A 25,132-nucleotide genomic window follows, 5' to 3' on the forward strand; every position below is an offset into this window, starting at 1 on the left:
ACGATCGCACAGAGAGATGGGTGATGTGAGGTGGCTGTGGGAAACATTACAATCTTTAGGTTGCTGATATATCTGTGCAAATAGTGTGTGTGTGTGCAACATCGCCCCATTGTAGAGACCCGCTCCTATTCGAGATGACACGACGGAGCTGCTTCTGGGATCCGTTTAATTGCCTCGTTTCTCCACCAGGAGGCGCACATTCTCACTCCCCTGGAGTTTCCCAAATTCAATATCATGAGTTATGTATTTTATTGGGCCTTTAAAAATCTCTCACGAGCAGTGTAGACTGTAACGGCAAACCCCAGTTGGGGGAATGTTTTGGTTCATGGACTGGTGTGAGCTAAATGAGATGTATTTGTTTTGGTGAATCTGGCGGTGAAACAAACACTTGTCAGAGCATGAGGGAGCTTCACGGTCCTGCACGGTACGAGCTCAACACGCTTGCCAGGAGGTCCCGTGGACTACAGCCCTGAGCTGTATCGTGATCGTTGTGCCGCTTACAAAGTTCGCGCGTACAAAGTCTTACTTACGCGCACCACCGATGAGATTAATGTAATGTTCGGTATCTGCTAAGGGCAGTCACGTGTAGATACTGTAACACCGCTGAGAAAGCGAACAGTCGTGTTGGGCGGTGGAGGGTTATAACGACAAGAATGTTGGCATTCAACCACCACCACCACCACCACGTGGCATCACCCAAACACAAATGTCAGCCCGTTGCATTGGCCACGGACTTTATACCTTTGGCCTCGTCACGAGGGCCTCGAGGGCCTCGTCACGAGGGCCTCGAGGGCCTCGTCACGAGGGCCTCGAGGGCCTCGTCACGAAGGCCTCGAGGGCCTCGTCACGAGGGCCTCGAGGACGCCGTGGGGCGGGGCCAGGAGGAGCCCCGCCTCGAGCGGGACAGGAGGCGGCGCGCGAGTCGAAGGGCTTCGTGGGCTGCCCCAGTGAAGCCACGCCCCCTTTCATAAAAGGAAGAGCCTACAGCGGGGGGGCGGGGCCCGTGAGGGGGCGTTCAAGAGCCGAGACCTTCCCCCCACCCTTAACCAGTATATATACAAGGACTGTTTTCTTGGAATTTCTCTTACTTGATACAGCTATCGTGCTGTGACGGTTCCACCTGAAGACGGAAGCTTGTGTTGCCTCCGAAACGTCGTGATTTTTATTTTATTTTTATTTAACTTTTACTAATTTTTATTTTTTACCTACGTGACTTTACCGAAAAAACCTAAGAATATTTCCCCACCGCCATTATAAAGTGGGCGGTGCCCGTGAGAGGGCGTTCAAGAGGCGTGCCCCCCCCCCGCCATTACAAAGTGGGCGGTGCCCGTGAGGGGGCGTTCAAGAGGCGTGGCCTCCCCCCGCCATTACAAAGTGGGCGGTGCCCGTGAGGGGGCGTTCAAGAGGCGTGGCCTCCCCCCCCGCCATTACAAAGTTGGCGGTGCTCGTGAGGGGGCGTTCAAGAGGCGTGGCCTCCCCCCCCGCCATTACAAAGTGGGCGGTGCCTGTGAGGGGGCGTTCAAGAGGCGTGGCCTCCCCCCCCCACCGCCATTACAAAGTGGGCGGTGCCCGTGAGGGGGCGTTCAAGAGGCGTGGCCTCCCCCCCCGCCATTACAAAGTGGGCGGTGCCTGTGAGGGGGCGTTCAAGAGGCGTGGCCTCCCCCCCCCACCGCCATTACAAAGTGGGCGGTGCCCGTGAGGGGGCGTTCAAGAGGCGTGGCCTCCCCCCCCGCCATTACAAAGTGGGCGGTGCCTGTGAGGGGGCGTTCAAGAGGCGCTCCGCTTTGTAATCCGCGCCCCTGGGCAGCGCGCCAGATTCCCCACTCCGCACAGGCGGCCAGCGGCAGCCGAGCTCAGTCCGCGCTATCCCCGGGGCGGCACGTCAGCAGCAGCAGCAGCGGCGGCGTCGGCAGTCGCTACTCAGCCCCCCACAGCGGCGGGCGCTCGGCGCCAGCGTCGTCCCGCCAGCAGCTAGCCGCCGAGGACGAGCGGACGAGACCCACGGTGGGGTCAGAAGAGAGGCTCGGCCCCGGCTCGGCCATGGCTGCGGCTGACGTGCACGGCTTGGTCGACGGCGAGGTGAGCTCGGCTCCTTAGTCTCGCGGCGTGGGGCCGTGCGTGTCTGTGGCCGTGTACTCGTGCGTGGTTGCAGTAACCCCCCTCCTCCTCCACCTCCTCCTCCTGCCCGCTTTGTGTGCGCGCGATCACGCCGCCGAACCGTCTTGAGCCAGCCCAGGGGTAAACCATTCCACGGTCAGCTGGCGGGGTCAAGGATTTCCATGATGCCCGACCAGCGGAGCCCGACCCATAATGACAAGTGGTGGTGGTGAGCTTTGTACGACCATCGTGACCATCGCCGCCAGAGTGAGACGTGCACGCATCCGCTCTGGATGTAAAGATCGCGCAGCAGCGGCGTTTGTATGTACCCGGTTAAAAAACGGTATACGATGGAGGCGTTGCTGTTGTACGTGCTATAGTGGCGTAATGCATACTCAGTAATAGTACGGAAATTGAAATCCATTGCGGCATGTGGATGGACTCGTGGAGACGCGGTCTCGATCCGTGCGCCAGGTAGAGACGGCGTGCCAAAGGGTTGGCCGCTGTGGGTGACACACGTGCTCGTGTGTGTGTGTCACGCAGCCCGCACCTTGGGGGCAGTGCTCTCACGAACCGGGCAGTCCAGAGGGACAGGTCCCCACTATTACTACTACGACTATTATTATTAGAGAATGTGGTTTCCAAGAACACAACATCCTGTACCACGCGCCCCGCAGATTTCGCGGCACGAAGGCATTTAATTCTGCGGGCTCTCTCCAGTTTTTGTACGGTTTTGGCTTTGTCGCGATTTTATCTCGATAGTGCTCTTGGGTGTAATTTAATAAACGAAGTACTGTATTTAATTCGGATCAATATCGCAGCGGTGCAATCCTCGGTGTTGTTATAGATTGGCCCACGCATTTGGACTTAACGACAGATTCGGTCTCTTGCGATCCCTTCAAAAGAGCCTCTTTTCAAACACCATCCACGGGGGGGTCACTGCTTTCCCACCCGCCCTGCCACAGAGGGACACTGCAGTCGCCGTCGTCTTTGCACGACAGTCAAACCGGTTATTTTGTATTTTCAGAACTGGAAGTTATCCAGATTTAATTGCGAAAGAAATGGAAATGTCATATTTTGTTTTGTGTGTGCAGTCATTGGTGGCCATGTCGAGACCATAAACTTCCTGGACTGATTTAGAATGTGGGTTGGTTTTGATCACGGTCGGCTCCCAGGTTTCAATCGCAGGAGCTCTGAAAATTGCCAACTCAGCGCTCTGACATCTGAGCCACCAGGCCACCTCGGGCTGTCCAGTTTTTTAACGACACGGAGGCTCGCCTTGCCATATAATGATTGTTGTCTGGAACCATGACAAATTTTACTCTTTTATTGGCCGCAGCTTCGTTATCTTCATGTAGTGGAAGAGGATGGTGAGGGTGGAATATTTTGGAAGGAAGGATGTTCCATCTCATCTGAGATGTGCTCCGGTAGCGTAGGTGCTTAGATGGTCCTGTTACAAGGTGTTATGGGTACTGCATAATTTTTTGCCAAACTCACAAGTGCGTGGGCAGAGATTGTACTCTGTGAAATGTAAGCAGATTTGCATGCGGAGTGTGCTTCCACATGTTTGTATGGTTTTTTTGTGGCAGGAAAGTGCAATATTGCATGTAACTCTAAGCGTCAGTTAACGTGAAATTATTTTCAAACAACCTTGGGCAGTTCAGAGGCCGTGGTGGAAATTCCACCTTTCTCTCGAAAATATAGAATAAACACTGTTGATGTCCCACAAAGTATATAATTAATGTTGATCGCAATTAGATTAGTCCAGCCTAGCAGAGATTTGGTCTTAAAACCTTGCGGTTGAGTTGGGTGAACTCCCATAGCTCCAGCATGCCAGTGAAATATGTTAAAGGCATCTGTGTGTGAACATGCCCAGTTGCTCGCCTCTGCAGACACTCTCATGCATTACTCTGTGACTTCCCTCCTGCTTTTACCGATGCTTTAATTCCCAAATTTCAAAGCCTCGGTCAATAAACGATGCTGATATTTGGCTGCTCTAACTTACTACATTTTATTGATTTCATGTGTTTACAAGGGTACGAAACATTCCGCCTTACGCTGATTTATAAGCAATGGGGATATCTCTCCACTGACTTTCCATTCACCTGCTTGGCAGATAAACAATCTGTAAACTTGCGAATGTGTTCACATGGCCTTGCTCTCACTTGAACCCCGGGTTCCTCTGCTGTTGCTGTTCTTACAAGAATAGCTGTGGCCTTGCTTATCATATATAGAGTCTTATGTATTATATGATTATTTAGCTTCATATATATTTTAAAAAGTTCACGTGTAGTATATCTGTATTTTGTTTCACCTTATTAACCCGATCAATATTGTATGGCACTTTAACATGTATTTTAAGTAAAGTCACGTAGAAGGGAAATAATAAAATAATATAAATAAAACATAATAAAATAATTCTCACGACGTTTCGGCCACAACGCAAGCAGCCGTCCTCAGGAGAAGAACAGGTCTGTCGGAAAGACAGCGTCTGAATGACTCATTGCGCCTGTGTTCCGACAGACCTGTTCTTCACCTGAGGACGGCTGCTTGCGTTGTGGCCGAAACGTCGTGAGAATTATTTTATTATGTTTTATTTATATTATTTTATTATTTCCCTTCTACGTGACTTTACCGAAAGAACCAAGAAGATGAATCCCTGCAGTCACGAAATATTTAAATCGAAATGTATTTTAAGCTCCGAGTTATTTGTCAAACTCGATGAGAACTCAGGAGATCAGGATAAGCCTTATTTGCAAGTTGCCTGGTTCACCAAAATTAGAAAAGCAATAAAGTAAAAAAGTACAGCAGTAAAGCAAATATAGATCCTAGAGAAAAACCACTGCATTACAGGAGGAATAAAAAATACTGCATACACACAAATCAATACTATTATATTAAAGAAAAGAAAATCCTGCAACTCAAGTTAGCTCAAAAACAAATTCCTTTTAAAAGCATATATAAGCAGCACTTCATTCTGTCCGGATGCATTGTGTTGTGGAAAACTAAGAGGCTGATGGACTCAAACATGTTTTATATTCATATGTGAAGACACTGCATAGTTCTCGTAATATACGTATGCTTTTACCCATAATGCACCATTGTAACGCATAATTAGCTGGTATGCCTAGCTTTGTATTTTGGTGCACTTTAAATGCACCAAAATAACCAGTTCCAATTTAAGGAGTGCAACTAAAATATTTTTAAAGTTGTCCATTATTATTCAAACACTACTAAATGAATATGAACACATACACTGCAAGGTAAACCCTTTTTCGGGGTAATGTTTTTTCATGATAGTGAAACCTAAAGAGGCGTTCCGCATCGTCGTTGCAGCTTGGACACAGCAGTTACGCGTAAACGCGGCATCACCCATCGTAGGCATTGGGTGAGGGCGTGTATGATCAGAATTCTTATCGCTGTCTACAATACTGCAGGTTATATACGTTTAACGCAGTTGTATTTATAATGCAACGCACGTCAGCGGAATGCTAAAAACATTCAGATCGGTGCTGGTGAAATAGTCCGTGACCATTTGTTTCTCCTCGATGCGAACTATTCTCGAGTTTCGGCACTGTTGTCTGACATTGCTGACAAGAAGAATTAAGACCTAGGTAGAACTTCTTTAATTTATGGTTGCAAAAGCCTGTGATCAGAACAGATTGGAGTGTTCAGCTGGTTTTTATCGTATTCATAACGTTCATGGGTGTGTAAATATACAGCTATATGCACACATTTCATCTGCTAAACTATTGTCTGGTTCAAGTTCACAGTGTAATGTGGTACTGTCTGTTTGTTTAACGGGAGTGAAAATGATGAAGCTCGGGTTGCCTTTCGCAATTAGTACATATTGCTTTGTGTCATACGGCAAGAAAATGGAGATGTTCGCTTTCCATTGCTCATATTTTCCCTGTGTGCTTTTGTCGCATATTTACGCTGCATAGTTTCTATCTATTCGTTTTCTCTGAGACGAGCGTGCTTTGCATAGCTCTTTTATGGCACTAGTGGAATTATGGCAGAGTTAATGGTGTACTTCAGATTGAGGCTTTGTAATTCTGACATGAAGTGTTGTTACCCTGCTGATACCAATGGCTTGCTTGGTTTCAATGGTTAACTTATTACTTAAACTTTCAGATATGTAGCATTACTCGCACTTTTTGGTTGTTGCCAGTGCTCAATGTGGCTATGTAATGATTGAACATGGCTAGAGGCCTTCATCATGGTTGTGTGCTCCTACAACAAACTATTCGAGAGGAATGTGGTGTTATAACAGTGATGGTGATACAATCTTCAGTGCCTCCTTGGAAATGCTCAGCAGGAATAGCAAAAAAAACGTTTGAATTCCCATGATGATACCCTTAAGCAGGTCATGCATTAAGCTTGTTTTTCTTTTATCACATGACACCAGCCATACTAAACGCATATGAAATCTAACACGGTACAACTGTAAATGTCCCTAAATGTAGTTTTAATGTTTTTAAAAAAGAATCGCCTTTCCCTTTTGAAATGTGCAGTATTTGTTTCCAATTGTGTAACCAATGCTGCTCAACGTTCTCTTATAGAACATGACTAAGAATAGGTTAAACTATTTTTTAAATGGATGACGGCACTTTAATATTCATCATTTTTTTTACAAGGGAGTCTTGGGAAAACGTTTTGTATGTAGGATTGAGTACAGGATTGTTTGTAGTTGTGTTTTTAAACCAGTGTAATTTTCAACTTTGGTTTGTATGCTGCAACATATACACATAAGGGCATTTGGAAGCCTGTGACAGGGCCTACAATGTTTGTGTTTTCAGCAAACTTGCTTTGTTCATAATGCTATGCACAAATGACTGTGTATTGGAAGAAATGTATCATTTGACTTTGTATAAAAGGCTCTATTGAGCTTGCAAAAAGGGGATTCTTCTCTTCAAAGCAAAATATGATTGTTTCTTCCTTGCCATTGCTATTCAAAATGGTTCCTGAATTCTACATTTCATGTTGGTGCTGTTGTAGATCAACTTACTCCGTCACAGCAGACTGGAGGATGGGCTCGCAAGCGCATTGGAGATCCAAAAGAAACCTCCACTTTCGTCAATAACACCTTCTTTAAAAGAGAAAAAAACATACGCGACATTCCGCGTAATGGCCTGTCTTACTAGCACATACGTTTTTTGTATGCTGTGAAGAAGGCCCATTGCCCAAAATGTCATTTTATTACATTATTTTGTTATTTTATTGACGCAATGTTGTTGATAAGTGAGATTTTGTGTTCGTTGTGTGCGCCACTGGCAACGCAGCGTCACCAAATCCATTATTTTTATGTCCCACCAAAGGGACAGTCGCCATGCAAGTAGCCGTGCGTTGAGCAGTACAAGTGGAATGTTCAGGGACGCGAGAGGTCTCCACGCAACACTGCGGAGCAATTGTGACACTGAGAAAGAGACGTGGTTTACAAGCATAACGTTGATTAATTAACAAAACCCATCGCTGTTGGTTAGGTAGCATAGTGGGACATATTCTGTTTACCTTATTGCAATAAACCAGAATGGTTGAGTTCCAGTACATAAACTACAACCATCTTCTTCTTGGTTCTTTCGGTAAAGTCACGTGTTTTATTTTTATTATTTTATTACTTCCCTTCTTCGTGACTTTACCGAAAGAACCAAGAAGATGAATCCCTGCAGTCACGAAAGCTTTAAATCGAAATACAACCATCTTCACAGCTCTATTTTCTTTTAAATGAAGTAGTGAGAAGCCATGCGTTTTGTTTTCACAGTTAATTAAATACCTGTTTAAGGCAATATCGTTCACTATAATCAACGGATGTTTCGGTTTAAGTTCACAAATGTTGACTTTTTCCAATACGAGTTTGCCTCTTACACAGCTTTAACATAAATGGGCCTACTTAAATAGAGGGGAAAAAACGGTGGAAGTGAATACCAAAGTTGGCAATTGCAGCTGAGAGGGACACTTGATTTGATGGAATCGTGAAGTTGATGGAAATGCGGTGGAGGAACTGGGACGATGTCGAGCATGGTTAGGGAGGCTGGTGGAGAAGTGGCTTGCCAAGACTCATTTGTCACATTCAGAGAAGGGGTAAATATTGCCGGACTAAAAATAAATGTCAAGCAAACATTTAAAAAAACGTCTGTTTTGAAACCCTAACATCGAGTTTTAGGTTTGTTAAGTTTATTTTTACTACGATGCCCATGACTGTGCAAATATGTACAATTGTAAAAAAAATATTTTTCACTTAAGGTGGTCAAGGCCAGCATTGAGCACAGATTCGACAGATAGGCAAGGAATGAACCGCTGGGTTATCTGCACAGGTGGGCGTTGTAAGTCGGGCCATTGAAGGTTTGTGATTTTTCACGTGAAGGTCTGCAATGGCACATCAAGACTGTGCCCCAATGTGAGTGTGTGGTGGAACCTGGATTGAATACAGCGTTTGCTTCATGGGACCTCCTTTGCCAGTACCAAAATATGAGAATAGGTTTTCCACTTTTTTCTGGCAACAAAACAGGTGTTGAGATGTTCAAACGCCAAACTGAAACATTTTACAAGGAATCCTGTAGCTGCTCACCCCGAGCTCTCATTACTCTGATATTGCTTGTATTTGTGCTGTATGCCTTTTGGTGTCCTCTGGTCTAACATCGTTTGGGACTAGGCTCCAAAGAAAGCTGTCTCTGGTGTGGACCAATCAGTTTCAAAGACAAATATGATCAGAGTATGTTTTTTGTTTGCAATTTGACCACAAGTATTGTGGTTAATGCAGACATTATTCCTTGTTAAAGTTTTCAGTTTGGTGTTTTAACATCTCAACACATTTTTGTTGCCTGGAAAAAGGGGAAAACCTATTCTCAAAGCGTTTGCTTTTGCCAAACGCCAATGGGGGTCAAAAAACAGAGGGCAGCAAACGGAAGAAAAAGGTCTTCATTAATGCTCATTCTGCACAGATTATTGCATCGAGCACAAAGACACCTCCCTGCTGTTTGCCCCCCGACATTGTTAATTCCTCATCGATTAATGCACTGTCTTTTTGCATTCAATTGCAAGTGCGTTATTAGTATTTGCAATCCTCTCTATTCGGCATGGTCAAATAAAACGTATCTTGCCAAATGGCACCCTACAGACCCTGCACAGTAGTTAGCTGGTTACACGTTCTATTAATAATGGACATGTCTTGGGGCTCGTTAAACGAGTTCGATGTTGTGAGATGCGAACGGGAGATGATATTTGGAGGGAGAGGAATGTGGGATTATCACGGCTGGCTCGAGGACACCCAATGCCGTTCTGGACAGTTACTTGAGTTTGAGTCCAGTTGCTCCACGGAATATTAACTTTGAAAAAATATGTATAAAATGTTGCTGCCCTTTATCAACCGTTGCTGGATGAAGACCTCCCCATTCCGTGTCTTCCATGGAGATTGTTTGACTGTACTTCACCACGCCCGCCAGTGCAGGTTTTGGTGAATTGGAATCCGAGGATGTGTTCGGATGTAAATTGCAGCTGATGTTAGCGTGGCCGAGGAATAAAATGCATGTCCCCCAGGGTCAGAGTGCAGTCCGCCAACAATCACTTCACCACTGCTCCACCCAAACATGCGTATGGGTTTACACAAGTGAATAAAAGGACTCGATTGGTTGGTTTGTGTTGCCTCAGGCTGTAGACGTGACCCATTTCCGTGAGTCACCGAGCTGAGTCGGCAGCACGAGATCCGTGAGTCCTCGTCCGAGCTGCTCCCTCAGGCGAGCAGGCAATGTACTCATTGTGCGCCCTCCCTGCTTGAAATAGTAAATTAATTAACTGCGTGCTCCATGCTGTCTCTTTAACATGTGTTATATGGTTGTAGCGAATTACTTTTTGTTTTGAACACGTACTCACCCATGTAAGCTTATTGAACTCTGAGTGGTTGGCAATGATTTTATAGGGTTATTCAATTATGACTGGCTGACTTTCTGCTCTGATTTAAACTACAATATTTTTCCCGAGAAGAACCATCTAGTCAAATCGACGGATTCCTTAATTGTTTTTTTTACTTCCATCAACGTGTGCATGCTCGTTAAAAACGCAACCAATTGCCTAAATGTTTAGAAGTACACTCGTAAATAGTATGAATTCACTGGCATTAGTCAGCTCGACAATTGAAACAGTAGCCAAGTTAACTCCCCCCAACTCTGTCCACCCAGCAGCATAATAGGGAATGTGACAGTTAATCTCGGCAGGTCATGTGTGGTGGGTGACAGTGTGGGTACTCCCACTCCCCCAGACATCTGACCAGCATGGAAGAGGAGGCCACATTTTTCTCAAGGTCTCTGGAGCTTCCGTGGGTGGAAGCCCTTTCTCGCATCAGTGGCGTGAGCGAGGTATTTCAGGGCTGCATCTTTTGCCTTGTAGTTTTGCAACTGTTGGATGCGTTCTCTCGCACACGACAGGACCGAGGATAGAAAAAGCTGAGATTGATGGGATTGCTGATAGTTCATTTTAAGATTGCACAAGATCCATTGCCCGGCTTGCCTCTCCCCTTGCCTCGCTCTGCTCCCCTCCAAGCACTCTCTGCTCCATTCCATAAAGGCCTTCTTTGCAAGCCCCCAGTTAACCTTTTTCTCAGTGGGAGGTAGTTCATTCTCCTCTGCCGTCCACTGTCTGGAACTCGCGTCCCTCCGCCGTCCATGCTGTTGGCTCCCTGTCTGTTGGAGTCCAGTCTCAAGACCCTTCCCCTCTGCCTTTGACTTATCGCCTCTCCCTAAAAAAAAAATATTCCCATTGTTTATTTGCAACTTGATGCGGTCGCATGTAAATGATATATTAATCCGAATTGTAGTCTATTGTATGTATCAAGGTTCCTGGCCAAATGCTCTAACAAAAGCTAATTGTTGGAAACTCTGACAAAGTGTATTTATTTTCAGGTCATGATTTTTGTTGTCGGGCGTTTCTGACAGAAGCATCTCGAAGTGTATTTTATTCCATAAAGCATGCATCATTGTGATTCCTGATACAGTTGTGGGCAGCATTTGGTGTTTTCTTTTTCAGTCTGCTGCTTGTACAGAATGGCCGACTATGAACAATGAGACTTGAGTGCAGGTCCGGTGGCGATTCTCATCCCGCTTGACTGGCTTGCGTTGTTCTGCCCGTGCTGATAGATGTCTACAGTGGCCAGGCTGACGATCCTGTTTGCAGTGGCTGTGTGGTTTTTTTTTCTAAGGGGGCACAGTTCCCTGCTGTTGGCTTCACCGCGTTCCTCGTTTTTACTTTGCTATTGGAGTTCATAATGATGTTGATGTCATGCTGCTCTTTTATTGGCAGAACGTTTACACATGCTGTGTATGGTAATCCATAGAGCTAATCATTAACTTGAATTCAAAGCTTAGTTTTTTTACTGTAAAAAGTTGTTTTTACATGTTTAAGTCTAATTGTTATGTTTGTTTTGCAGGAGGGGTCAAGAGTTCTGAAGGTCAAAGTTATATCTGGGATTGACCTGGCAAAGAAAGATATTTTTGGAGCAAGGTAAGATGGCAGTTGTAGAAAGTCGACATTCCAAGACGATCTTTCAGAGTAGCCAATCTAAGTTCAGATCTCTGCACTTTCCCCAAAGTGCATGTGAAGTGCTCTTTGGGGAATGGCCCCTTCATACAACGTGTTTATGTAATGGGCTGGAAAAAATGTAGACTGCCACGCTGCCACGATAATGATTACAATAATTTGGGCGAGTGGTTAGTGCACTGCCCTATGAACCTGGTGACCTGAGCTTGCTTCCCGGCCACGGATAACTTCGGCGGCGAATGAGATCTGAGCCGGTCCTGTGTCCCCCCCCCCGCCTCCTCCAACACCTCCGCTGTCCAGCAAACCTCCACGACAGCCACTGTTTGGGGATGCCTTCATCTGCCAGTGGATTGACGTAAATTATTACTATCATGGAATATATTTGCAGCAAAGTTTTTGGGTTATACAAGAAGGACAGTCTGATGCCTGATGTGGCACTGAAGTAGCATCATAACAGTCCCCTATAAAACTCCCTAGAATAGATCACTGTGTGTGTAGTGGTTAATGTACTGTGCTGTGTGCCTGGCAACCTGCCATGAGCACCATGTTGTGTTCTATTGTGAATAATAAAATTAATGACAATATTTAAAGAGAAAAGGGTCTGTTTTACCACTTAAAAAATATATCTTATTTTTTCATCGGTTTCCGAGTTGTCCTGGACCATTTCGTTGAAGCAGGTAAACTTTAGAGTGGTGCCAACTTTCTCGGTCTCATCAGCAGAGTGTAGAGAATGCTGCTGGGTTGACTGATGGAGCTTCTCCATGAACACCGTGGAGCCTATACCGTGGAGTCTGTTCGGCACAGTGCGGTGCCATTTTACGCAACATATATGCTGTCATGGTGGATTGTGGCTAATTATAAATATAAAGGTAAAGTTTAAATCGGGACGTGACAGTACTTGATGGAGAGTCGTATGACCATTCCCCCGAAAAAAAAACGTTTGTACATCTCCATCCCTTTTGTCAGTCCACTGCTGGATAAGGGCCTCCACACACCAAGTAGGTTAAGGGGACTCTTTGATCACAGCTCACTACGCTGGTCAGTGGGGAGGGGGTCTGTGAGGATGGGGAGCTCAGACGTATGGGAGCCTGTGAGTTGCAGTCCAACAACGGGTTTTGCGGCCTGCGTCCATTACCTACCACACGGTGGTCATCCATCATTTCTTGAAAACTGCTTTTTATGTTTAGTTTGTGGTCCTTCCACCGCACCTCTGATTAGCACGGTTGGCTACGTACAGTGCGAAAAGTTGAACATGCATCAATACATCCAACCACCATCCACGCCGAAACTTTCGCTTCTGAGGTCAGATGGGATCCAGTGCATTCCGGGTTATTTGGCCATTGGAAATGTTTCTTTTAAAATGCATAATTATATTTGGGAATAATGGAGTCAACAGCTTTAAAAAATAAGTTTTTGTATTACTTTTCAATGAAAACAAATGTATTAAACCTTTTTTCTAAAGACATCGTTTGTGGCTTTAGAATGAAATGGAATTGCTGTGGCTATGACACCAATGTCAGTGAGACGTGAATGTGTGTACAAGGACCCTGTGTGTGTATATATATAGATGTGTCTGTCACCCTGCATTTGTGATTTGTTACGAGGTTTAAGGGAAGAAGCATTATATTGTATTTGGCAGTTGCAAAGTAAAAACCTTTATGCAAAGTGTTGCACTTTGCTCGACAATTCTATTGCTGTATTGCAGGATGTGCGTTGTGGGTTGGGGGATGTTGAGCCTGACCGTTCGTTCATGTGAACTGAATGATTATAATACCATGCAGTTCACTACACAGACTCATTTGAAGCTTAAAAACATGTTACACCTGCCACCGAAGTGCTAACAACGCGCCTTTCTTTGCACTGTTGGAGACAACGTGACACTTGAGACCCTGGAACGGCCTCCTCAGTCCTCTCTGGGCCAAGTTGAACCAAATCCAAAATAGTTTGCGTCGCTGCCAACTCCTAATGGAGATTTATTTATAATCCCTCACGTAAACTGTTGTCAATGTTTGTATGCTGTCATATGTATTTGATACACCCTTAAATACTACTTGTATATCTACCTTTATTTACGTCAATATTCTTTATTTGTGATCCATAATAATTAAAAAGTACCTACCCATATACACGCACACCAATATTTGTTATTAAGTACATATTTCACAGGTATGAATGCTTTTTGTACAATTTACACGACTAGACTGTATGGATAATCTGCACGTGATTCACTGGCGTGCATCTCAGCTCGCGTTAACTCGCTTGAGAAGGCCACCCCTGGTGGTAGTTGTTCCTGTGCCACACGAGGTCACTGCGTCTGTTCTGCAATTGGGCATCAGGCCTACCAATAGGGGGCAATGATTCCTGTGCGTAATCCCAATTGAGTAATTTACAATTTAAGTTCTATTGGTGAGACAAAGCCATAAAGAAGGCTGTCTCTGGTGTAGGCTAATCGGTTTGAAAGACGATGCATATATTATTATCAGAGCATGTTGGTTTGTATGTTTTGCACGAGGTATGTGTGGTTAATTCAGACTTGATGCCTTGCAAAAGGTATCTATGGGGTGTTTGAACATCTTAACACCTGTTTTATTGCCAGAGATTACAACTTATTCTTATTTTTCATCATTAATATACTTTTTTTGCCAAATTTGGATGATGTGCGCCAGCACAAAACGGCCTGCTCCTTTCGAATGACATCGGTTAATCCACCCGCAGTATTAACCAGGGTGGCCTGCTCTAAGCGAGCCGCAAATATCTGCAAGAAGCAGCGACTTCACTCCCACTGGGCCACATTCCCCCCCCCCTCTCCCGCCCCACCATGTCCAGTAATGGACAATATTATTTAGACATGGGGAAGAGATTTTTAATAATGAACATACCAACGTCTTGCTGTAAACGACAACGCTTATTGAATGCTGGCTCGGGGCATTTGGATAGCCACTGCGTGCCCGCAAGCAGTTGGCCCTGTTGGTTTAAATTATTCCTTTGTCATGGAAGTCGTTTTGATGGAATGCATTGTCCACAGTTGGCAACGTCTTTAGTTCTCTCTTTGCGAACTGTCGGCAAGAGATGCCCATGCCAGAGTACGGTACATTTAGCCTCGACTGCTTGCCCTGTTGTGCGCAGCAGCAGGGTTGGGATTGTGCGTTGGGGTTTTTTTTCTTTTGGCTGATTCTTGTGTTGTCATATTTGTTTGAACCGGCTCCAGATAATTTCTCTCCTCGGGATAAGTCCACGCGCCATGGGGAGCCATGGGGACCGTGTGTATGGCGAAGCGTAATGGTGCTCAAGCCGATCTTGTGAATTATGAGATTTAGTTCACGTTAGTGTTTATTGATATAGGACTCCAGTTCTGACTATCAATTTATTCTATCATAACTGGGACACTTTGTTTTTCTTCATGTCTTCGTGTGAGGGATAACTAGTGTAGAACATACATGGAACAATAGCTCTTTAAAAGCGTGCTCTTATACCTACACAGAAGGACATTTATGCTGCTGTGCCATTCTGGATTTACAGGCACAAAGCTGAGTGTATTCTTAAGCTTCACTCCAGGGCATATTATAATACCCTTTGATGTAAGACCAACAACGTTCCCTGATAGTGTATACTTTTCACTGAAAATAGATCCTGGTCAATGACTGCTTGCTGTTGCAAATGATGCAAGGTTTACAATGTTACCTTCTCAAAATATACAGTTTTCCTTTCCACAGCGTTGGTGCATCATCCGATTTAACCTTCGTTTTGAACAAAATTGTGGGGGGTTAATAAAATAAAAATTGTGTTTGATGGATGTGTTAAGTGTCGAGTCATTGGTAACCAGGTTGAGGCTCTTAACTCCACTTGGAAACTTTGAAACTTTGCTCCGTTCAGGGCCCGTGATATTGGTTGGTTCATTGCTCTGACATTGGCACTGATCCCCTGAATCTCTTGGCCATTGTGTCGTTAATTATTATTTCTTCAGATCTTGGGAAAGGTGTGTGTGTGTGTGCGCGTGTCTCTTTTGTATAGTTTTTAAACCTCCTGTAAATTATTCTGTGTACTTTGTAGTTCATATTATTCTGCTTTGCTATTTGTTTGCACCACCTGCATTAATTTTAACTTTTTTACATTTTACCCTGAACTTTACCCTCTTGTACTTAAAAAAATAATAGTAATGTTAGTGTTCTGTTAATCTGCTGGATGAAGGCCGTCCTTACGCTGTTGATTGTGGGTTATTTGACCATACTTCACCACAGTGTGCTAATTACTGAGCATAATTTAATGAATATACATGTTTCTAAATAAATTATCCTCCTAATGATTATATTATTGAAATATAACATTTAGTTGATGTTAATCAAAAAATGTTCGACTAAGTTATTTTCCACTGTTTCTTTGCTATTTTAGTTGCTTGTAAATCTAAATTATAGATTATAGTTTGAATAAAAGCGATGAGATATATTTAAACAACAATATCCTTTGACATATCTACAATCGAGCATATATCATTTGTATTTTTTCTTTTTTTTCCCCTCCACATTTAGAAACATGCGTTTGGAGTATTTGGCTCCTGTGCATTTCCACGTGACAAACCACTTTGTTGCGCTGTCATCTGTGGCCAGGTCGCTTATGAAAAATAGCCATGGAGCTCAGTGGACCTTGCCTGGGAAAATAAAATAAAATAAAACATGATATGAAACCTTTTCCTTATTGTCCACTAAAGAAATTGCCAGTCAGGTGGCTACTCGGTATTGACGACTACTCCACTCAATCTTGGGCGTATGTGTTTACCCAGTGACTGGAGGCTGCAGACTGGACTTTCAATCATGCCTGTCTCAAGGTTTGTAAATATCACTTAGTACCTTGCAACTGCCATACACTGTCAATGGTTAACTGCATCGGTTTTAACATTAACTGTATTAAGAACTTGCAACTCTTCTTTTCAAGGCCTTTTTTTAATACTTAGCACCTTTTAGCCCCATGGCACGTTTGGAAGAATGCAGCAAAACAAAACACTACAAGTCATCATCGATGGGTGTTAGATGTCATGGTGTGCAAGTATTCACGTCTCGCTTGACTGTGGAAGTGTAGAGTTAAAAGGTCAGTACCACTGTACCCTTCAACCGTTGCTCCTCTAAATTGGTGGATTTTTGTCGAGGCAACTCTTGAGATGACCACAAGCACCGATGACTTCACCCCGTTTGTCATTCGCCAGGTGATGGTCGTGAACCACATGACCACTCAATCCTTCCTTTCCGTACTGCCTGCAGTCGAGCTAGCGACCCGTGTCACAGCAGAGGTTCCCTTTGTTTGGCAGAAATGTAGGCAAGATCATGGGAGAGCGATTCGTCCGTCGGGGAAATGCAATCCTGTACGCGAAACCCAGAGCAGCGAGTGAGTGAGGCAGTGAAGCCGGCTGGCCTGTATAAAGCCACCTGCCTCTATTATTGTAGAGAATGAGTGTGGCTTGTTGTTTGCTCACTTATGACATCATGGAGCTGATTACAAATCATGAATACCTCCTTTGCAGGACCGGTGGGGACATGCTGGCTCCCTGCTGGCATTGGGCCAGGCTCGAGGGCCCACGTTCCCACAGCAGCCTTCTTGCTTGGCTGATTGTAACCCAATCGGATCCCAAAGAGGGCCCCCTAAGCCCCTGTTTGCAGCCGGACTGCGTGGCTTGTTTTACCTGAACCCACCCCCAGAACCAGTTGTGATGTCATGGGTCGCATGTGGAGACAAGATGTGCACATTCGCTCAACTCTCTGATTTCCCTTCAGCGGCCATGTCCCCACTAGCCAGGTGGTGGCGTTACGCCTGTACTCCAGCACTGTAGAGGCTAGGGTTGGTGTATGTCCAACCTGGAGATCTGTGAAAAAGAGCTTCATAACTCATTGGATTTCTCCACTCTAAATGTTCTAATTTGTAATTCTTAATGCACAGCTGTTGTGAAACTCTCTTCCCATGGGCGTGGAGGAGCCATACCCTGGCTTGCCAACATTATGCAGTACAGCAAAGTGTGTATGAAATAGAGTTGCTCTCCAGGATGCCTGGGTTTTCTCCGGGTGCGCAATTTTCCTCCGACATGCATAATAAACACTCACTAGGTGGATAAACACGTCTTAATATATAGAGAAAGCAGAGCAATTGTTGATGCTGGCTAGCTGCCTGGCAGACTCCCAGCTTGTCTGGTTCCTCAGCGATTGTGAGATGTAATTTGCATGAACGTCGCTATCTAAAACTAATCTTTAGATTTATTTGTTTGTATATTAAAACACAGAGTAATGTAAAAAAATAAGTCTAATTCCAAGTGAAATGGTTAGTCCTAACTCGTATCACTTTTAAACCCTCATTTAAAACAAGCTTTTTAAAGGCCACCTCTATCTCTCGTCACTTAGAATTACTGTAAAGCGTGTTTACCCAGAAAAACCTCACCTGAGCCTCAACTCTGCTTCAGGAGGGTCCTGCCAAGATATTACAGGAGGGGGCGATGTTGCTGCTGCTGCTGCTCTGTGTAATCCCAGTTGAGTAATTTGCAGGTAACTTTTCAGCATTGGGATGTTTGGCAAATCCCTGTTACATTGCATGTTCTTTTTTTTTGCTGTGGGAGGAAACTCCAGAATTTAGCATAAACCCATAAAGAACCGTGGGAGAACATACTAACTCCACACAATGATGCCCGAGTCGGGAATCGAACTTGGGTTCTTATTGCTGTGAGGTGCGTGAGTGCATCCACCGTGCCACCCTGCTGCCCAAATGCAAACCGGTGCGAATGTTAAATTTACCATCCAAATGACGTGCAGATATTCTGTCTATCAATGTGTTACTTTACTACAGTGGTGTAAATACAAGGATAGTAGTCGTGAGTATGTTGATTGCACAGCAGTGTTAACGAGCACAGCATTGTTTTATATAACACGAATTATCCATTTCCTACAATGTTTTTTTATATAACGTTGAGGTTACAAAACTGTCACATGGCACCTTGGGACCGTGCAAGCGGAAACCTTTGAACCTGCAGAGCCGTAGCCACTGCAGAGTTCCACAGCCCAGGGAAGTGTCCACACTTCCTGAGCCATGGCCTGGCAGAGGCCGGAGTGCTGTGACGTCAGATGAACGCTCATGGGACTCTGTTTGACAGAGGAAGTAACTGTTGCTTTGCAAAAGTCTCGGTCAAATGTGGGTATGACTTCATAAGTGATGACTCGGAGGAGGAAATGTTATGGTTTCCTAAGAGGTGGTTTTCAAATGAGGGTTGCAATTGATTATTGAACTGAAAACATAACCAGAACAAAAACCAAAGTACATCGAGGATTAGCTTGGCGTATATACCGAAAAGCATTTTAGTTTCACCAAACACAGCGTGAACGTACGTGAATACACGCGTGCATTGTTATATGTTATTTTATCCCTGCTTTCCTTAATGCATAGGGCAGTTCAGTAGCACATCCGTGATACTGTGCTCCCACGTGGAGGCTTCACATTTTCACTCCCTCATAACGTCCAGCATGCTCAAGTCTGGTCAAATTAACCCCATAAATCACATTGAGTCAGGAGGCTCTCAACCAGCAGTTGGTTTATAAAGAGGGCTGTACATCTGCATGTTCTGAATTCAGTAGTAAAGTATTTTAGTCGATTTTTCATTTTCATAGCTGGCTTTGGTTTATCTGTCAAGTTCACTTTGTTCTATTTTTTGAGGTTTTTTTCCATTTTCATATTCAAATTGCGCGACTTATCTATTCCATAACTTCCCAACAGCAGCAAAGATATGTTCGTGTTCTTTTGGAACAAACGGTGATTTCTATCCTACATTCTAGGCCCCAAATCTGATGTAATTCAAGAGTCGCTCTGTTTTAAACTTTTGGGATTTCTGTCGAACAAATACCACTCGAGTCATCAGAGGTAAGTTTTGGCCAAACAAAATTTCAAGCCATTTTTCATTCGTCGGGTTGGTTGTTTTGAGTGGTTATTGGTCACTGAGCTTAGCCAATCGACTCTCATCATGCGAGACGTGAAGACTAGCAGTCAGATTGTACTCTGTCAGGGATCGCAGCGACCACATGCCGACCTTGCCCCCTTCCCATTCCTCCCTACCCACTCGGGCCATTTTACTTTGCGGTGCGATCCCGTGATGGTGCGTGTGTGCTTGGTGTGTGCGTGGGAATGGATGAGTAAGAGCGCACGCACCTATTGCGTACTTGGAATGTGTCTGGTGCAATGTGCCTGACATTACTGAGTGCGGTGATTTGCTTAGCGTATACTTGGTGTATTAAATAAACACGTTTTGGGCCTTGGTTCTAGCCTTATTGTAGTGCAATAATTGTTAACGTTCGTATAGATGGTGATGTGTCTAATGACAAATGAGCAACTTTGACCATTGTGCAACTGAAGAGGCTTTGGAGTGTCTTTATTTGTCATTGCCACCATTCTGAGTAGTGACCTTGAAGTGACGTTCAGTGTTCTTAAGAGAGGTAGGTACTTGGGTGCCTAAATAAGGGCTTGTTGAGCAACGCACCTGTTGAACGTGCTGTCACGCTCACTCAGCCATGCCAGTGGAAACCCGTGCACAGCGTAGGGTAATTGCTCTGTAACATTCAGGATACCTGTTGGAGTACAGACAACCGTTTTATTCTGTAATATAATACAACAAAAACATGAATCGGTGGTCTAATGTAACGATGAATTCCCGGCCACGGCAAACTTCGGCAGCGAGTGATATCTGAACTCATCACGGCAATCCCCCCTTGACTGACCCGCATGGTGAAGCATGGTGAAGCATGGTCGAACAGTCCCGTGGAAGGTGTGGGTCGGCATTTATCTGGCAGTGGGTCTGCCGCAGAGCTGTAAATGATATAGTGTTGTTATTTCGCACTGCTGTGAGGTTATAGTGCGGTGACCGTGACGCTGATTGTGCGGTGCAGCCTAAGCGTCGTGCGGGTGAAGCCGCCTTGTGAAACTCTGTGATTGGCTGCAATCATGGGAGACGCAGATGCTGTAGACACAGTGCGACTCCAGTGTCGGATGCTTACGAAATAAAAACTGAAAATGACCAATGGCAAACCCACGATCCTGGGGAAAATAAATATTGAGTTTGTTTGCACCCCCCCTCTCCCCCAATTACCTCCCATCTGCCCCCCTTACCCTTTCCCTCGCCCTTCTCTTTATAGGGCTATTTTATTGATCGTCAAGGAGGCAGAGACATTCCTTTAGAGGCCACAGGGTGTTTGAAGGGTGGTTAAAGCAATTAAAGTGTTCTATTGCATTGCCTTATCATTTACAGATCACTTGAGCTCTTAAGAAGCAGCAACAGTGGAGGACTGGAATGGGGAAAGTTTCCCATATGATGAAAATAAAATTCAGTCTTTTCTGAATTCACTCTGGGGTGACGACCCCCACCACCACACCATGTCTGGTCTTGAGAGGTTTTTCGACCATACTTCATCGCACTGGTGAAGTGTAGTGCCTCACTTTAAGCATAATAGTAATCAGAATTAAAATAAATTTGGAAATACAGCAACCCCGGCTCCGCTACAAAATACCCACGTGACATTACCATGTGGCCAAGACATCTAAAATGTAGTGAACGTGTCAGGCTTTGCTAAGTGCCTTTTTAATGCAACTCCTAAAGTAAACCTTTATCCGTCATTGATTTTAGATGAGACACTCGGAAACCTTGTCTTAAGATGTACATAGCACTCAAGTTAAAATAAACCCACGACTACTTTGTGTCTATGCATCGGACCACCTGCTTCAAAGGATAATTGCTCCAGCCACTCAGTACAATGGTGGAGAATAGCAAAAGCGTGCAGCTTGCTAAGAAACGGACGTTAAAGACCCTGTGGTCCCAAAAGCGCGAGTAACTCATTGCCAGAATTCTACATTTCAATGTTGTCCACAGCTAAATTGCACTTTTAGATACCAGATGTAAAGTATCATTTAGATTAAGTATACGGGTTTGTTTGAAATATGCGATGTAAATCTGACCGCCGCCTGATTGATGCCGGTTGAAATTACTGGCGAAACATCGTACTCGGATTGTAAATGTTGTGGATTTACTCTCCAACACACCAGTGTGCTGTACTAGTAACGAATTGGCCACGTTCTGTTTGCGTGACAAACCTTACTAATTGGCTGTGTCGGGTGGTGGTGGGTTTAACAACACATGTATATTTATGCGATGTAACCCAAAAAAACCTGTGGATAAACCTTGAATGCAGTATTGTTATGATAGCCATTTGAAGATAGATCATTTCGCTGCCATTTACAGCCACACATTATTGCAGCACAGCACGCGGTCCTGTTGCGTGTGTCTGTTGCACTTAGCTGCATGGACTTTGGCAGTGTGCAAAATGTTCTGTTAATGTTTAACGCGATTGGAAACAATAGCAACTATGATTGTTCTGCTTGAAAATAAAATTATGAAAATCAATGGCAAGATGTGATTTAATTTAATTACTTCCCTAAAATGGAAGTAATTAAATTAAAATGGGAATTTAATCGGTAATGTGCTTGTATTAAGGTACCAGTAACCTTCTACGATTTTTGTTATTTTGTTCTTTTCTTTGAACCTATATCCGCGACTTTATCGAAAGACCCAAAGAATATACACTCGTTCGTTACACAACAGCAACCAGCTTTTACTATTACTGCATCGGCCTATTTAAAATACACTGCATGTATGCGATTACACGGATACAATGATAACAGTGTCACGAAACGAGGTGTTTGCACTTATTCGCCTAAACGCTCCGAAATCTCGGAGCGACTTCCGTCTGCATCGGCAATGCAATACACGAGGGCCTAACAGGGGACTGAGGGGAATAAGAGGCTAAACGACGTAGTACATCGAGGTATTATATATGGGAACAATTTGTAATTTCGATAGGGGGTTTTTCCCATCCCCTTAGCCATTCATACATTCTTGCTCGTTCCTGTCCCGTGATTGTCATCGACTCGAACGATGAGTCACGTTGAAGCTCGTTGGGGTTTTTCCAGCAGCGATTGTTATTAGTCGGGCAGCTTGCCAAAATGAAGGAGACAGATTGGATAAAAGCACTACACTTTGTGGCTTACTTGTTTAGGTCCTCCTGGTTAACTTTTTGCTATGATCCATCGGACTTGACATCTTGGATGCTATCACGTGACATTTAAAAAAAATTGATTGTGCGGTTAGAAAAAACCCAAACCTAGTAGCTTTATTTTTTTTTTAACAATCGGTCATTATACATTTGTGGAGCCCACTCATAGCTTAATTTTTTTTATACATTTCGCACCTTTGTAGTTTCATTGGTTTCCAAGTTATTCTACCTTAAGCAGTTTCAGTTTAAAAAAATGCACACTTTTGGGAAATGTTACTGCCATTGCATTTATATTGTGCTAGTCAACATGAAACCTGCACAGAAATGTTGTAATGCTCATTTCTGTATGTATCTATTTGTCACAATTTCATTTGTACAACTCTGTGCATCTCCACTGAATTTCTTGCAAGCACACCTGCGACCGCCGCAGCCGCTTTCACTCTTGCAGCCGCATTTGACCAACTCGCTACAAGCTTTGGACGCCATCGGAAGTGTTGTCCACACAGGGAACCATGACTGGCTCTTCTTGTCCAGTGTCCAGCTCCATCCCTCTGGAGACGGTGCTGTTTGTTGGGGCAGGTCACACAGGTGGTCCAGATTCCCACCTGGTAAGCAGCACGCTTTGAGTGCTGCAACAATGCACTTTAGGTTGGTGCAATAAATTTAGATTTAAAGCTTTCGTGACTGCAGGGATTCATCTTCTTGGTTCTTTCGGTAAAGTCACGTAGAATGGAAATGATAAAATAATAAAAATAAAACATAATAAAATAATTTTCACGACGTTTCGGCCACAACGCAAGCAGCCGTCTTCAGGTGGAGAACAGGTCTGTCGAGAAGACAGTCTGAACGACACACCCCAGGCTTGGAGCGACCTATTTAAGCTGGGATGGAGGGGGGAAGAGCGCCTTGACAAAATAATGTGCATATCAAGAGGAATTTAGCATATTTATGGGAAATGCAGATATGCGATTAGTACTACTTGTGAAATGCGTAGGAGGTTTGGCGCCAAACCCCCTACGCATTTCACAAGTAGTACTAATTCCTCACGTAAGGCGGATGGGTTTTCTGTAAGTCCTACTGCACCCCCAGAGCCTTTCACCATGTCAATATTTTGCTCGTGGATATGATCGATGGGTATGGCTGAGAATCGGTTTGTAGTCTGGGGAACAACCCAATGGCGCAAATTCTTCCTGCATGGAATTAGGTAGGTTTTCCATGTCTCGAATGTGAACAGGGATCCAACGAGCATAGTTCTGGTGATCCAGTGCAAAGAACCAAGGAACCAGGGTTTTTAATGATGTCGCATACATTTGGAAGTTTGCTTCACGGTGGGTTCTGATAAAGATGAGACCCAGAAGCTCTAGGCTGAGGATTGTATCCCGGTACTGGAATGTTGGGCCCTTGCTGTTCATGTCTTGTCTCCAAACCTCTTTTGCTTCATCGGTGTGGGGCTGCTCGGTGCAAGAGAAGGCATCCTGCTGGAGCTTGGCCAAGGCCAAAGCACTAATTTGGTGTTGCTTGCCTTGTTTTGGTGAGATGGGGGCTGTGATGAAATGAATCTGCTGTGCCCGAGGAGGCAATGCCTGCATGTGTTAGTGCAGTGGTCCAACCAGAGTGCTCCAGGTCGTCTCCAAACTATTCCACGTGGTCATTTAAATGTGGAGACAACCAAACATGACATACTTATCCTCCCCATGTGTCTGAGGCCAATTCCATGAAATGTACTTTGCTAGGCCATACAGTGGAGCATCCATAGCCATTACAGGAATTTGGCAAGGGTTGAGGAATTGCATGGCTTGGCACTGAACATCAATGCCATGCTTGATCATGGTGGCTGTTTGCTGCCTTTTCATAGAAAATTTGCAAGAGTTGCATGAGAGCTGCTTGCTTATCCTCCAAGTGGGAGGCATCTTGCAGAGATGCATGGTAGGCTGACCACGCTACATTGTCACCTTTTTCCCATTTCTTTTTCTTGATAAGTTCGATTGGCCTCGCCAACGAAAGCTTTTGCTGCATCTTTGCTACCACTCGGTCTACACCAATTGTCTCTATTGCATTGACAAGCTTTGGCACTGCCGCTATGGTTTCCTTGAGAGCAACAGCTGGAACTCGAGTAAAACTATCAGCAATGAATGGCCCTTCTTTGTGTCTGCAGAAGGAAGTCGAATTGCTTCTCGGCAAAGTCCCACGTTCAACTTGGTTGGAGACTGAAACAGGCTAATGCCTGTGCCATGGAATTAACCTTTAGCCGTATTGCTTGAAGGGTTGTGATCTAGGTTGTCCAAGGCACCAAAAGTGAAGAGACCATGACGTAGATGAGAAGGGCACACAACACATTCTTTCTCGGTTGGAGACAGACTGCAGTTGCCAACTGATTCTCAAGCTGCAAGATTTTGTAAACCATTGGGTGACCTTTGGGAAACTACTATTCTACATCCGTCATCTTG

At 44.6% G+C, this 25,132-nt stretch overlaps 1 protein-coding gene across 2 annotated transcripts in view; it reads left to right on the top strand.

Annotated features, from left to right (window-relative positions):
* The first annotated feature begins 1,757 nt into the window (after window positions 1-1,757).
* The window catches only part of LOC144722095 (E3 ubiquitin-protein ligase NEDD4-like), a 102,033-nt gene continuing 78,658 nt past the window's right edge, over window positions 1,758-25,132 (top strand). For both annotated transcript variants that reach the window (XM_078600238.1, XM_078600240.1), the window contains exons 1-2: window positions 1,758-2,079; window positions 11,516-11,589. In XM_078600238.1, the coding sequence (XP_078456364.1) occupies window positions 2,041-2,079; window positions 11,516-11,589 (113 nt within the window). In that variant the 5' untranslated portion in view covers window positions 1,758-2,040. The remainder of the gene's footprint in view (window positions 2,080-11,515; window positions 11,590-25,132) is intronic.

The sequence above is a fragment of the Lampetra planeri genome, chromosome 13 (assembly GCF_965212315.1).
Source record: "Lampetra planeri chromosome 13, kcLamPlan1.2.h2, whole genome shotgun sequence".
Taxonomy (NCBI): domain Eukaryota; kingdom Metazoa; phylum Chordata; class Hyperoartia; order Petromyzontiformes; family Petromyzontidae; genus Lampetra; species Lampetra planeri.